At 34.2% G+C, this 13,281-nt stretch overlaps 1 protein-coding gene across 1 annotated transcript; it reads left to right on the top strand.

The window, feature by feature from the left end:
* The first annotated feature begins 3,198 nt into the window (after positions 1-3,198).
* Positions 3,199-10,478, top strand: LOC114480790 (lymphocyte antigen 75). Its single transcript, XM_028475213.1, has 6 exons — positions 3,199-3,274; positions 3,367-3,411; positions 6,742-7,095; positions 8,181-8,513; positions 9,554-9,622; positions 10,381-10,478. Exons 1-6 carry the CDS (start codon positions 3,202-3,204, stop codon positions 10,476-10,478), a joined length of 972 nt encoding a protein of 323 aa, XP_028331014.1. The 5' UTR covers positions 3,199-3,201.
* Positions 10,479-13,281: the final 2,803 nt, after the last annotated feature.

Here is a 13,281-nt window from a genome sequence, read left to right on the forward strand (position 1 = left end):
ATTCCTGTAGTAAAATGTAGAAAATAAACTATAATAATAAAGGTTTAGTTCATTAACGCAGTGGTTCTCAACCTTGGGGTCACGAGACACTGGGAGGGGGTCGCCAGATGTCTTCAAGAAACAAATATTTTCTGAACAATTTGAGACATTTTTATTTTATTTTTTTTGGCTTATTTTTACGTTTTTTCTGCAACTACACCTAACTCACCATATTTTAACCTATTTTAGTCATTTTTTCTTGACATATTTTTGCTCCTTTTAATGCATTTTTGCTCCATTACTCCCATTTATACCACTTCATTAAATTTAAATTCCTTTTCTGCATTTTTTTCACTTTCAAGACATTTTTAGCACTTATAAACCCTTTGCACCTCTTTTCCACCTAATGTTACATATGTTGACCCATTATTATTCATTTTAACCTCTTCACCATATTTCATGCTTATTTTTTTTTTTGCCAGTTTAACCACATTCCCAAGTGGAGACGGGGTCATCTATAAGAGGGAATAAAGGGGAGAGATTTTTGGGGTCCATCCATAAAGTCAGTAAAATAATGGTCCATTGTTTTATGAATCTGTGATAACCACATTTATTTATTCATCTGAATAATATCCACTGTTATCAGGAACGCTTATTATTTGTGCCATAGTATATAGTCATCTTAAAGATGTAAATCCTTGTTTTAATCAGAAATAAATTAGTTAAAAGTGACAAAAAATGGTGTAAAAGGTGGTGAAATGGGATTTTTAAACCACGGGAATTGATTAACATTTGCAAATTAGAGTGGGCAAAACGTACATAAAAAGGGTTTAAATTATAAATATTGGCTTAAAAATGGCCAAAAAAAAGGAACAGTTAGTTTAAACTGGCAAATAATGGGCATTACAAATCGTGAATGTGGGTTATTTGGCAAAAAATAAGCATAAAATATGGTGAGAAGAGGTTAAAAGTGACAATAATGGGGCAACATATGTGGCATTAGGTGAAAATGTGGTGGAAAGGGGTTTATAAGTCAAGAAAAATACATTGAAAGCAGAAAAATGTGATGGAGAAGTGGCAGAAATGGACGTAATAAAGCAAAAATGCATTAAAAGGAGCAAAAAACAAAAAGTGATGAAAATAGGTTGAAATATGGTAAGTTTGGTGTAGTTGCAGAAAAAGTTAGAATAGACTTTAAAGTTCTGCTGAATGGGTGTGGTCCAGAGTACATGCAAGTTTGGTTGTTGAGTTAAAAAAGTGCCATAACACAATATCCTCATATCCAAACAATGTCCCATCTTTGCCTGTTAGTTCACGCCTGGAAAAACATCTTCGTGCTGTAAACAAATATCAACACAATAGGAGCGCAGAAACACGCCATCATTAGAGCGTAAAGTCAACCAGCTCAAAGCTATACATCATGTACTATAGGTAAAACATGTCCCACAGGTGAACGTTGGCCCATTGGATGATTGTAAAAGTTACAGGGAGGATTATGGAGTTAGATTTGTCTTTATATTTCAGCATCAAAAATTATTATTCTTTATTATTATTTTATATTGCAACTTACAAGACAGTGTAGTGTATTTTTTGCATTTTGTGTTTGTTTTGCCCTTTGTTTTTATGTCATTTTGTGTTTTTAAGTTATTTATTTTTTTTTGTCATTTTTTTTTTTTTTTTTTTGTATTTTTCTGTTATTTTTCTGTGTTTTTGTTGACTATTCTGTGGAGGAATAATATATAAAATGAAGAATATTTGCATTTAATGTGAGGATGCAGATGCTGGCCCGTGTCACACTGCATTAGCTTATCATTGGCATTAGCCCCTAGCAATAACTTTAACATTAGCCTAGCATTATTATTAACCTAGTATTAGCTCTAACCTAGAATTATCATTATCCTAGCAATAGCATTAGCCTAGCATTAGCATTAACCTAGCATTAGCTTAGCAATATCAATAACCTAGCATTAGCATTCACCTCATATTAACTTTAACTCACCATTAGCCTAGCATTATGATTGACCTAGTATTAGCATTAACCAAGCATTATCATTAGCTTAGCAATAGCAATAACCTAGCATTAGCATTCACCTAACATTACCTTTAACCCAGAATTAGCATTTGCCTAGCAATGGCATTAGCATTCACGTAACTTTAACTTTAACCCAGCATTAGCCTAGCAATAGCATTAACCTAGGATCATCATTGATATTAGCATAGCAATAGCATTAACCTAGCATTATGATTGACCTAGTATTAGCTTTAACCAAGCATTATCATTAGCTTAGCAATAGCAAAAACCTAGTATTAGCATTCACCTAACATTACCTTTAACCCAGTATTAGCATCGGCCTAGCAATAGCATTCACGTAACATTAACTTTAACCCAGCATTAGCCTAGCAATAGCATTATCTTAGCATTAGCATTCACGTAACATTAACTTTAACCCAGCATTAGCCTAGCAATAGCATTAATCTGACATTAACATTAACTGCTCTATTTACATTGAAGTTTACAATGTTGTCAGTGTTTTTAATTGAAAGTGTCTATTTGTACGGTTGCCGTACGATGCTATTGGTACGGTTACCGAAGTACAAGTACGTAACGTTTTAGGTTTAGGTTTAGTCTTAGTCATGTGACCTAAACTGGCCAAAAAGGGGAGCTGCGTACGGATAGAATGTCGATATATTGATACGGTACGTACGTACGGTATCGTATGGATAGCCACTGCCTTTTTCATTTCTATTCACGTACACCCTATGACAATTTGCGTTCCCCTGTGAGTACCTGTACCCCACTTTGGGAACCTAGGCTGTACAGGAAGAAGGCAAAGGAAAAAAATATATTAATGATCAAATAAGTATATGTAATTAATAATGCTTTAAGTGGTAGTTTATTAGTAATGGCAGAGTGAAAACTATAATTAGTAAAGAATAAATAAATAGAAAATGAATCGTTGGCACTGAAACGAAGAAACAAAATTGAAAGAAAGAAAAAAATAAATAAATTTAAAAAAAAAAGGGACCTGAGGAGAATATGGAAAACTTTAGTGCCATGCGTGTGCGTTCGTTCTGGTACCTCAGAACAAACAAACCGCCCACTGGTGTCACGCATCATTTAGTATTCAAACTGGGTGATGGTCATTGATGCTCGGGTGGGTTTTTATCTTCAGAGCACAGCAGGTAATTCTCATGCATCCAATCAACACTGAAGGCATCGTGATGTGTTCAAATACAATCATTGTCTCTTTGTTGCAGATGATGAGGGGGCGACGAGAAGGACTTTGGTTCTTTGGTTTGTTTAATATATAAATATATTTATACGTGTTGTGTGTTTACATGTCAGTGTCTGACTTAAATTATTTTTAACTCCTTTTTTTTTTACAGGATTGTGTTTGACCTTCATGATTGCAGATCAGGCCAAAGTCAAAGGTAAAACTACCCAATTTCATATTCTCTGGTTTCAGTTTGAACTAGTTTTGGTGCATCATGTCGCATGTTTATTATTATTATTATTATTATTATTATTATTTTACTCAAGAGAAAAAAATGCTTCAAAACTGGGTGGGAAAAAAAAATCTAAACTATATACACTGTTGCACTAATGAAATACTATAAACATTTTATGACCACAATAAAACACTACACTGTAATTGTTTTGTTTTTTTGTTTTTTTTTATGAGATGAACTTAATTCATTGCCTTTAGTTGATTTAATAAGGTTGTAAATAATTCCTGGTCTGCTTTTAGAAGCTGATTGTACGTGGTTTAAGTAAAAAGAAAAAAGAAAAAAAACATAAGGCGTATGGAGGACCATACCTGCCAAAATTAAAAATAAATAAATGTGAAAAATAATACAAAGGAAAATTAAATATATAAATAAATATAAGTGGAAAAAATACAAAAGTTGCAAGTACACTTAGGACAGCCCCCTCATTTACATATATATTTTGTTGCGACCCAAACCTGCCAAAATTGAAAATAAAAGATTAAAAGTAAAGGCAAAAACATGTTTTTATATGTATAAAAGAAATGATTAAATGAATACAAGTTAAAATAAAATAAACAATTTTTGTATTTATTTTTTTATTTTCACTTTTATTTATTTCTCAATCTATATTTAATTTTGGGACAATTTTTCTTTTAACTTTTGTATTTTTTCCCACTTATGTTTAGTTATTTGTATTTAATTTTCAATTTTCCTTTTTTAATTTTTCACGTTTATTTATTCATTTAATTTTAATTATGGCAGGTTTGGTCCTCCATAAAAAAAGCTGTAAGATGACTCGAATGCAGACGTGGAGCAGTGAGGAGGAGCACGCATGTGTCATTTTTGCTCATTTTTATTATAAGAAAATTTGCCAGATTTCAGAAAAATTGAGAGTTCTTTCAACAATTTGAGATTAAAAATGACTGCCGTCGTGATATAAGAAATGGAAAACTGAGCTCTGCAAATGTTGTGGATTTTAACTGATTATTGTGTATTTGGAGGGGCTGAGATATCTACAACTGAATTAAGGATATTTTGTCAAATAATTTGAGGATTGAGCAGAGTTTTGGAAAAATTCGGTTTTTTTCAACGATTTCAGATTAAAGATGACTTCCATCGCGTTTTATACGAGCATGGGAATTTGTGACAAATTCAATGAAACTCTACTTGAATAACTGTAAATTTCTACTTACAAATAAATCTGTTAAAATGTTATGTTATGTTTGAATATGATACAGTGATATAAAATTACTCACAATATCTGCCTAATAATAATAAAAAAAATTCTACTTTTTGAATATTGCCAAAATTCCTGAGCTTAGGTTCTCGTGGAAATCTGCCTGATATTTTACGCCCCTTTGCAACCCTACTGATATATCAACAACTAAATGATTTACTAATCATTTACAAAATATTTCATGTTTTTTTCTGTTGTTTTTACTTCCTCAAGCATGCCCAATTTCATGCTTTGAAGTAGTTTTTCTCAAATGGGGGTACGTGTACCCTTAGCGGTATGCATTGGTACTACAGGAGGTACTTGAGAGAGAGAGAGAGAGTGGAAAATTAACAATAAAGTGTCAGTCTTGGTCCCACCCCAGGCGTGATATGAACGGAAATGATAGAAACTATAGAAATGAATCTATTCAAGAGGCACTAATTCAGTGTTTTTCAACCTTGGGATTGGGACCCCATGTGGTGTTGTCTGGAGTTTAAATGGGGTTGCCTGAAATTTCTGAAAAATGTAGTTAGGTAGATAGAAAGACAGATAACAGCACAGACTGGTTTCCCATCTCCAGTGGCGTTCGGCAGGGATGTGTAGCAGCTCCTGATCTCCTCAACTGCATCATTGACCATCTGATGTCCAGGGTTTGCGAACGGGTGCCCGGGGTGTCCTTCGGCAGCTACCATCTGACTGACCTGGAGTATGCCGACGACAGTTAAGAGCATATACAGAGAAGAGGCAGAGAAGCTTGGTCTTCAAGTGAGCTGGACAAGTTTATGCATTTTTGCAATAAACCCTCTTCAGGTTTGCAACGATTTTGTTGAGCCTGTCAAGAGCTTTGTATATCTCGTCTCCACAGTAACACACAATGGGGACTTAAAACCAGAAATTACTCACAGAAGAGTTTTGGCAGCTTCAGCTCTGAAGTCTCTCTGGTAACCACTCTGGTGGCATCGCTCCATCTCACGCAGATCCTGCTCTATGACTCGGAGACATGGCCCTTGGTTTTGATAGTAGAGCTCTCAGAACCATTGAAAACATCAGGTGGCCCCAGTGGGTCTCCAACGAAGTGCTAAGAGCCCACACGTGTCAGCCTAGAGCAGCGGTGGCGAACTCCAGTCCTCACGAGCTGGATTCCTGAGACTTTTAGATGTGTCCCTGCTCCAACACACCTGAATCAAATGAATGGCTCGTTATCATGCTTCTACAGAGCTTGATGACAACACATTGGTTTCAACCAGGTGTGTTGGAGCAGGGACGCATCTAAAAGTCTCAGGAATCCGGCCTTCGAGGACTGGAGTTCGCCACCAATGGCCTAGAGCATTTTACTTGGCTGCGCAGCGACGCACCCGCTGGTTTGGCCATGTCCTCCGCCTACCTCCTGACCATCCGACGAAAGCCAGTCTCCAGTTTGACCCAAGGGCAGCAGGTTGTAGGCGGCCATGAGGCGAGCCCCGCACACGATTGGTCGACATCGTCACGGGCGACCTCAGACAACACGGAGTTGCCGTGGAGGACGCAGATCTGCCGGCACGGAAGAAAGTGGTTCACCTGGTTGGCTCAACGCAAGGGGACTGGAGACCACCCTCACCGCAGCAGCCCTAGTTAGTTAGTTAGTTTGTTAGATAGATAGATTTTTGAATTCTTCTTCTTTTTTAATTGAAACAACTGTATTTCTAGTTTAACTGAGATGCAAATTCTGTTTGTGGTTGCCAGAAATTCAAAATGTGGTCATGATTCCAAAAAAGTATGGGAACCACTGCACTAAATATTGCTTCTTTCCACTTATTTACAATGTTAGATTATTTAAAATGTGTGTTATCAGACAAAGGGGGGATACTTGGATTCAGAAATAAAAGTAAGGGGGACTACCACAGAAAAGTTTGAGAGCCACTTCTCTAAAGGGCCGGATTTGGCCCCCGGGCCTTGAGTTTGACACATGAGGGTTACGAGGAGATCTGTTGGTGTTTATTCTCAGGGCCTGATTTACTAAAAGTCTGCGTGCATTAAAAATGCTGACTGTGGTATAATCGGGCTGTTGTTCTCCACAGTTTTCAAGCATGAGCTCATCATGGTGTCCAACAAAAAGCTGAACTGGACTGAAGCTCAGACCTTCTGCAGGTTCCACTACCAGGATCTGGCCTCCATCTTAGACTCTAACACCAACCAACTAGTAGAAGACATGACCTCAGACGAGAATGATTTCTGGATCGGTTTGTTCAACAAGGATTTGAAGTGGAGGTGGTCTCTACTGGACCCCCAACGACAGCAGACCTACAGACACTGGAACAAGACACAGGCCAACGAGAAGGAAGGAGACCAGAACTGTGTGACCATGAATGATGATGGCTTCTGGAGCACTGAGCAGTGCCTGAAAACAGAAAAGGCTTTTGTTTGTTCACACAGTGAGTGTTAACGTTATAGTGTTAAACCTAAACTTATGAAGTATTCCATGTGTTCTTTTGACTTTTTAATATATTGTCTTCTTTTATCTTGTCCTTTCTTGTCTTGAATTGTCCATTTATGTCTTGACTTTACTTGTCTTGTCCTTTTTGATCGTTTCTTCTCTTTCCTTGTCTTATCTTGTGCTTTTTTGTCTTGTTCTTGTTTTCCTTTTTTCTCATCTTGCCTTCTCTTTCTTTGTCTTCCCTTGTCTTGTCTTCTTTCTTGTCCTTTATCGTCTTTTCTTCTCTTGCCTCGTCTTGTCTTTTGTTGTCTTATCTTGTCCTTTCTTGTCTTGAATTGTCTATTTATGTCTTGTCTTTGCTTGTCTTGTCCTTTTGTATCTTGTCTCCTGTCCTTTTATGTCTTGTCTTTTTTCCCTTGTCTTGTCCGTTCTCGTTGTTTCTTCTTTTTCCTTGTCTTATCTTGTCTTGCCTTCTTTCTTGTCCTTTTCTTATCTTACCCTGTCTTGTCTTGTCTTCTCTTTGCTTGTCTTATCTTGTCCTTTCTTGTCTTCTTTCTGGTCCTTTCTCATCTATTCTTCTCTTGCCTCGTCTTGTCTTTTGTTGTCTTATCTTGTCCTTTCTTGTCTTGAATTGTCCATTTATGTCTTGTCTTTGCTCGTCTTGTCCTTTTGTATCTTGTCTTCTGCCCTTTTATGTCTTGTTCTTGTTTTCCTTGTTTTCTCTTCTCTTGTCTTTTCTGGTTTTGCCTCTGCTTTCCTTGTCTCATTTTGTCTTGTCCTTTCCTGTCTTACCTTTCCTCGCCTCGCCTTGTCTTTTCCTTTTTGTCTTGTTTTCGCGTCTCTTGTCTTCTCTTGCCTTGTCCTTTCTTCTCTAACTCTCTTTCTTTTTCAACCGCTTTCTGTATATATCATTATGAGTTCTGCTCAGTGGGCCTTCTAATAATAATAATAATAATTTTAATGGTCTACTGAGGACAAATATTGTTTAGTTTTTTATTGAAGTCACTGACTGTATAATATGAAACCCTAAGTCTTGATTCCTGCACTTGTCCTGTTGTTGGTGATGTGTCTTGTCTTGTGCAGACAGCAGTAAACATCCGTACGTGCTGGTGAACCAGAACAGGTCCTGGGTCTCTGCTCAGAGCTTCTGCAGGAGGAACCACAGAGACCTGGTGACTGTGGACAGTGATGAAGAGAACCAGGCCCTGCTGAGCCTGATGGAGGAGCAGGAGGTGGGTCAGATCTGGATCGGCCTCCACAGGCCTCAGTGGAACTGGTCCGATGGCAGCGTCTACCAGTTCAGCCACTGGGGGAAAAATCAGGACAAGCTCAAAGAAAACTGGTCATGCGTCGCCATAAGGAACAGAAAGTGGAAAAGACAGGACTGCAGCAAACAGCTGGACTTCCTGTGTGAAGGTAAGCAACCTTTTAGCTCCGCCCACTGCATACACAGGAGCCAGAATAAATCAATAATGTTATCATGACATCACAGGGAGGGGATGATGCAGAATATCACAGGCAGCTGTTAGAAAAACTGACCAAATAACAAAGAGACAAAACACACAGGGCAACAACAAAAAATACAAAATGATAAAGTAATGCAAGAACTGACACCAAAATAATGTATAAATCGTTTGCAAAATACACAAATTAATATGTACAAAGCAAGAAAAACGCCACACAAAAAATACAGAAAATACACAAGGAAACAACAAAAAATATGAAATTAGTTTTTAATACATAAATTGACCCAAAAAACTAACAAAATGAACAAAAAATGTCAGAAAAACAAAAACACACAAAAAACAAACAAACAAAATACACAAGACAACAACAAAAAATTGTGAAATGATAAAGAAATTTTGACTAAACTGAAACGAAAGCTTTGTAGTTCAGGCCCAAAGTGTATATTTGTTGATATTTGTTTTTGTGTCATTTTGTGTTTATAAGACATTCTGTTATTTTTTTTGTTGTTTTGTTTATTTTTCTGACATTTGTGTTTCTCTTGCTCTATGTTTTCTGAGTCATTTTGTGTCTTTTTAAGTTGTTGGGGTTTTTCTTCTCATTTTGTGTATTTTTCTGCCATTTGTTGTGTTTTTGGAGTCATGTTTGTTATTGTTGTTTTGTGTATTCTTCTGTTGTTTTGTGTGTTTTTGTTGTTTTTTGTGTTTGTGGACTCATTTTGTGTGTTTTTTGTTGTCTTTTTTGTGTCTTTTGTGAATCAGTTTATGATGGAGCCTCAGCAAAAACAGCCTCGTGTGGCTCAAAAGCCGCAGATTTCCAACTCCTGAACTAAACCTAAATCAGCACAACTTGAGAAACAGTTTGAGCTTGTCAGCAATCAACAGAAATAAATAATTAGCTCCACTTTTATTTATTTATTTAAAGTCAAACAACACTTTGTACATAAAATTAATCTTTTCTCTGATATTCCACATTTTTTCTGACTTTTCCAGGAACAACTAAAGTACGAGTGCCTCCAAAAAGTGAATTAGTCCAGGTTCATCAGAGGATCTTTACACCATGTGGGTCACGTACATCTTCTTATAGGGGTTTATGAGCATTTGAGTCATTTCCTTTGTGCTTTTATTTTGAAGGTGGAGTATGGACTAATGAGAAAAACAGAGGAGAAAATGGAAGTTTTTGTATTTTTAAAGGCACTTTTGTTTTAAGTTGAAAATATGAGTGAAGTCAATGATGTCATTTCAATTCTTTAAATGTTTTTTTTTTCCCAAGTATTTTTATTGACTTTCATATTTATTCATACATATATTCATCTCAAAGTACATATAGCCCATTTTTTGTTATTTTTCAAATACAAAAACATTACACACTATAACCCTCCAACACACAGACACACACACACACACACACACACACACACACACACACGCACACACACACACACACGCACACACACACACACACACACACACATATACACAAAAAAATAAAAGAAAAACAACAAAATTACATCAGACAAACAGGTAAACAAAGATAAAGTAAAACCAGTGGAAATACACAGAAATAATATGTAAATTTAGGTAAACAAAGGAATTACAGTGTTTTATTTGTTAAATTATTATTAATTTTTTTTTTTTTTTTTCCAACACTAATTTCTTCTTAATTTCTTATCTGTATTTTTTTTTTGTATTTTTTTTGCTTTTCTCCACATATTTGAAGTGAACTTAATAAATAGATAAAATGGCCCAGTTGCATCATGACTATTTAATTATTAATGCCGTTTGTTATTGATGGTGATGTCAAACTTTTTCACCTTCAGGTGTTTTCCAGACGTCTGTGAGGATGAGGATGAAGATACAAACCCAGGCTGACCTGAATGATCCAGCTGTGAACCTGGCCGTGTCCCAGCAGGTATAACAACATCTTCTTCATGTTATGATACATATGTTGTGATACATATGTTATGATACATATGTTATGGTGCATATGTTATGGTACATATGTTATGATACATATGTTATGGTACATATGTTATGATACATATGTTATGGTACATATGTTATGGTACATATGTTATGATACATATGTTATGGTACATATGTTATGGTACATATGTTATGATACATATGTTATGGTACATATGTTATGGTGCATATGTTATGATACATATGTTATGATACATATGTTATGGTACATATGCTATGGTGCATATGTTATGGTACATATGTTATTTTACCTCTCGACTGTTCAACCAACCACATATTTTAAACTTCCAGTTGAAGGCAGCGCTTGCATTACATACTGATGCCCGCGTGTCATTAATGGCTGTGAAGGCGGAGCCTCGCAAGAAGGAAAGAGGTAAAAAAAAAAAAAACATGAAAGTCTCCAAACATCACAATGCTGCTAAAATGTGTTTCCACATCTGGAGAAATCACCTCCAACATGAAGAGTTTAAAGATTAAAATCCTTTCAGGGGTAGAAACGATGGGTTACAACTTTAAATTATTCTGTTATAAATTATTATTGATGTTCGAGCCAAACTTCCTGTAATTAGGTATTTTTTTATCTCATAATTATTGCTTTTTATTTCACTTTTCTGACTATTTCACTATTATTCAATTTTATCTCATAATTCTGACTTTTTATTTCAGAATTATTACTTTCTATCTCACTGTTATTCAATTTTAGCTCATAATCGTGACTTTTTATCTCGTAATTATTACTTTTTAATGTTATGACTTTTTATTTCATATTTATGACTTTCTGTCTCACTGTTATTCAATTTTAGCTCATATTTCTGACTTAATTCATAATTCTGACTTTTTATTTCATAATTATTACTTTTAATGCTTATTCTTTTATTTTATAATTGGGACTTTCTATCTCACTAATATTCAATTTTAGCTCATAATTATTAATTTTATTTCACAATTATGACTTTTTAATCTTTCTTTATAAAATTTTTATCTGTAATTATGACTTTTTATTTCACACGTATTACTTTGTCTCACTATTATTCCATTTTATTTCATAATAATGACTTTTTATTTCACACTTATTACTTTATGTGTCACTATTATTCCATGTTATCTCATAATAATGACTTTTTGTTTCACACTTATTACTTTATGTCTCAGTATTTTTCCATTTTATCTTATAATAATGACTTTTTATTTCACACTTATTACTTTATGTCTCAGTATTATTCCATGTTATCTCATAATAATGACTTTTTGTCATGATGAGTGTAGTGTAATGCTCTGTTTCTCTCTCTCTAGCTGACATGTGTGGGAAGGAAGTGTCTACTTTGGACTGAAGGAGTCATGTGATCACATCATTATGTAAATCACTTGCTGCATGCTTTTATTTTAAAGCCATCCTCAACATGTTTATGTATATCATAATAAACCAATAAACTCGTCCATGAAACGTGTGTGTGTCTCATATTTAGGTGTGTGTGTGTGTGTGTAAAAAGCAGTCAAACTGCTTAAAGAAACTGACACATCTGAAATAACTTCCTCTTTTTAATAAAGGAAGTGTTTTTCTCTGATGTATTAATTCATCTGGTGTTTGTGTTTATCTATTTCAGTGGGTGTTTGTTATTACTGAGTCAATCCATGGATTTAATTATTCACATACTGAGCCTTCTAATGATGTTTGATACCTCCTAGTACTGTTAGCACATTTAATCTCTTAATTATGACTTTTTATCTCATAATAATGACTTTTAATCTCTTAATTATGACTTTTAATCTCTTAATTATGACTTGTATCTCATAATAATGACTTTTACTTATAATAATGACTTTTTATCAAATTATATTTTATCTCTTAATAATGACTTTTAGTCTCTTAATAATGATTTGTCATCTCTTAATGACATTTATCTTATTATAATGACTTTTGGTCTCTTAATACTGACTTGTATCTCATAATAATGACTTTATCTCATAATATTTACTTTTTATCTCATGGTGATGACTTTTTATCTAATAATTATAACATTATATAAATAGTTATAACTTTTTAAATCTTATAATGTATTTTTATCTCAGAATTATCACTTCATAATTATGACTTTTTGTCTTTAAGTTATGATTTTTTCTCATAATTATGACTTTTTATCTCATCATTGTGACTTTTTATCTACTAATTAAAAACTTTTGTCTTATAATTACAACTTGTATTGTTTTTTTATCTCAATTATCACTTCATAACTATGACTTTTTATTTTGAATTTATTGACTTTTAATCTCTCAACTATGTCTTCTTATATTTACCCTTTATTTAACTTGCCATCTCATAGTTTTGTACGTTATGACTTCATTTCAAAAATGTCTTTTTATTTTGTATTTAATTATGACTTACGTATCTCAAAACTATTAATTTTTATCTCGTAATTTTGAGTTTACAAATTTTACTTTCATTTAAATTTATTTAACTTACATTTTGTTTTGTACTTAATTCGTTTTTGGTAAATTAACGGTGGCATAACTTTAATTACGTTAAGATGTGTTTTTATTTATTGATTTATTTTGCTATAAATCGGTGAAAAAAACTTTCATTAAATAACACAAATACACTTTAAAAGTACACACCACGGTTACAACTTCCTTCGTTTTTTTTTAAAAAATATTTTTTGTTAATTGTATTTGTTTGTGTAAAACTTTACTTTATTTGATACATTCAACCATTTACTGCTATAACACTGAATCTGTTT

The sequence above is a fragment of the Gouania willdenowi genome, chromosome 18 (assembly GCF_900634775.1).
Source record: "Gouania willdenowi chromosome 18, fGouWil2.1, whole genome shotgun sequence".
Classification (NCBI taxonomy): Eukaryota; Metazoa; Chordata; class Actinopteri; order Blenniiformes; family Gobiesocidae; genus Gouania; species Gouania willdenowi.

Coding starts and splice junctions, on each gene's coding strand:
- LOC114480790 (XM_028475213.1), top strand. CDS start 3,202: ATGTGTTCAAATACAATCATTGTCTCTTTGTTGCAGATGATGAGGGGG. Junction 7,096..8,180: donor GGCTTTTGTTTGTTCACACA/GTGAGTGTTAAC, acceptor TGTCTTGTGCAG/ACAGCAGTAAACATCCGTAC. Junction 8,514..9,553: donor GCTGGACTTCCTGTGTGAAG/GTAAGCAACCTT, acceptor TGACTTTTCCAG/GAACAACTAAAGTACGAGTG.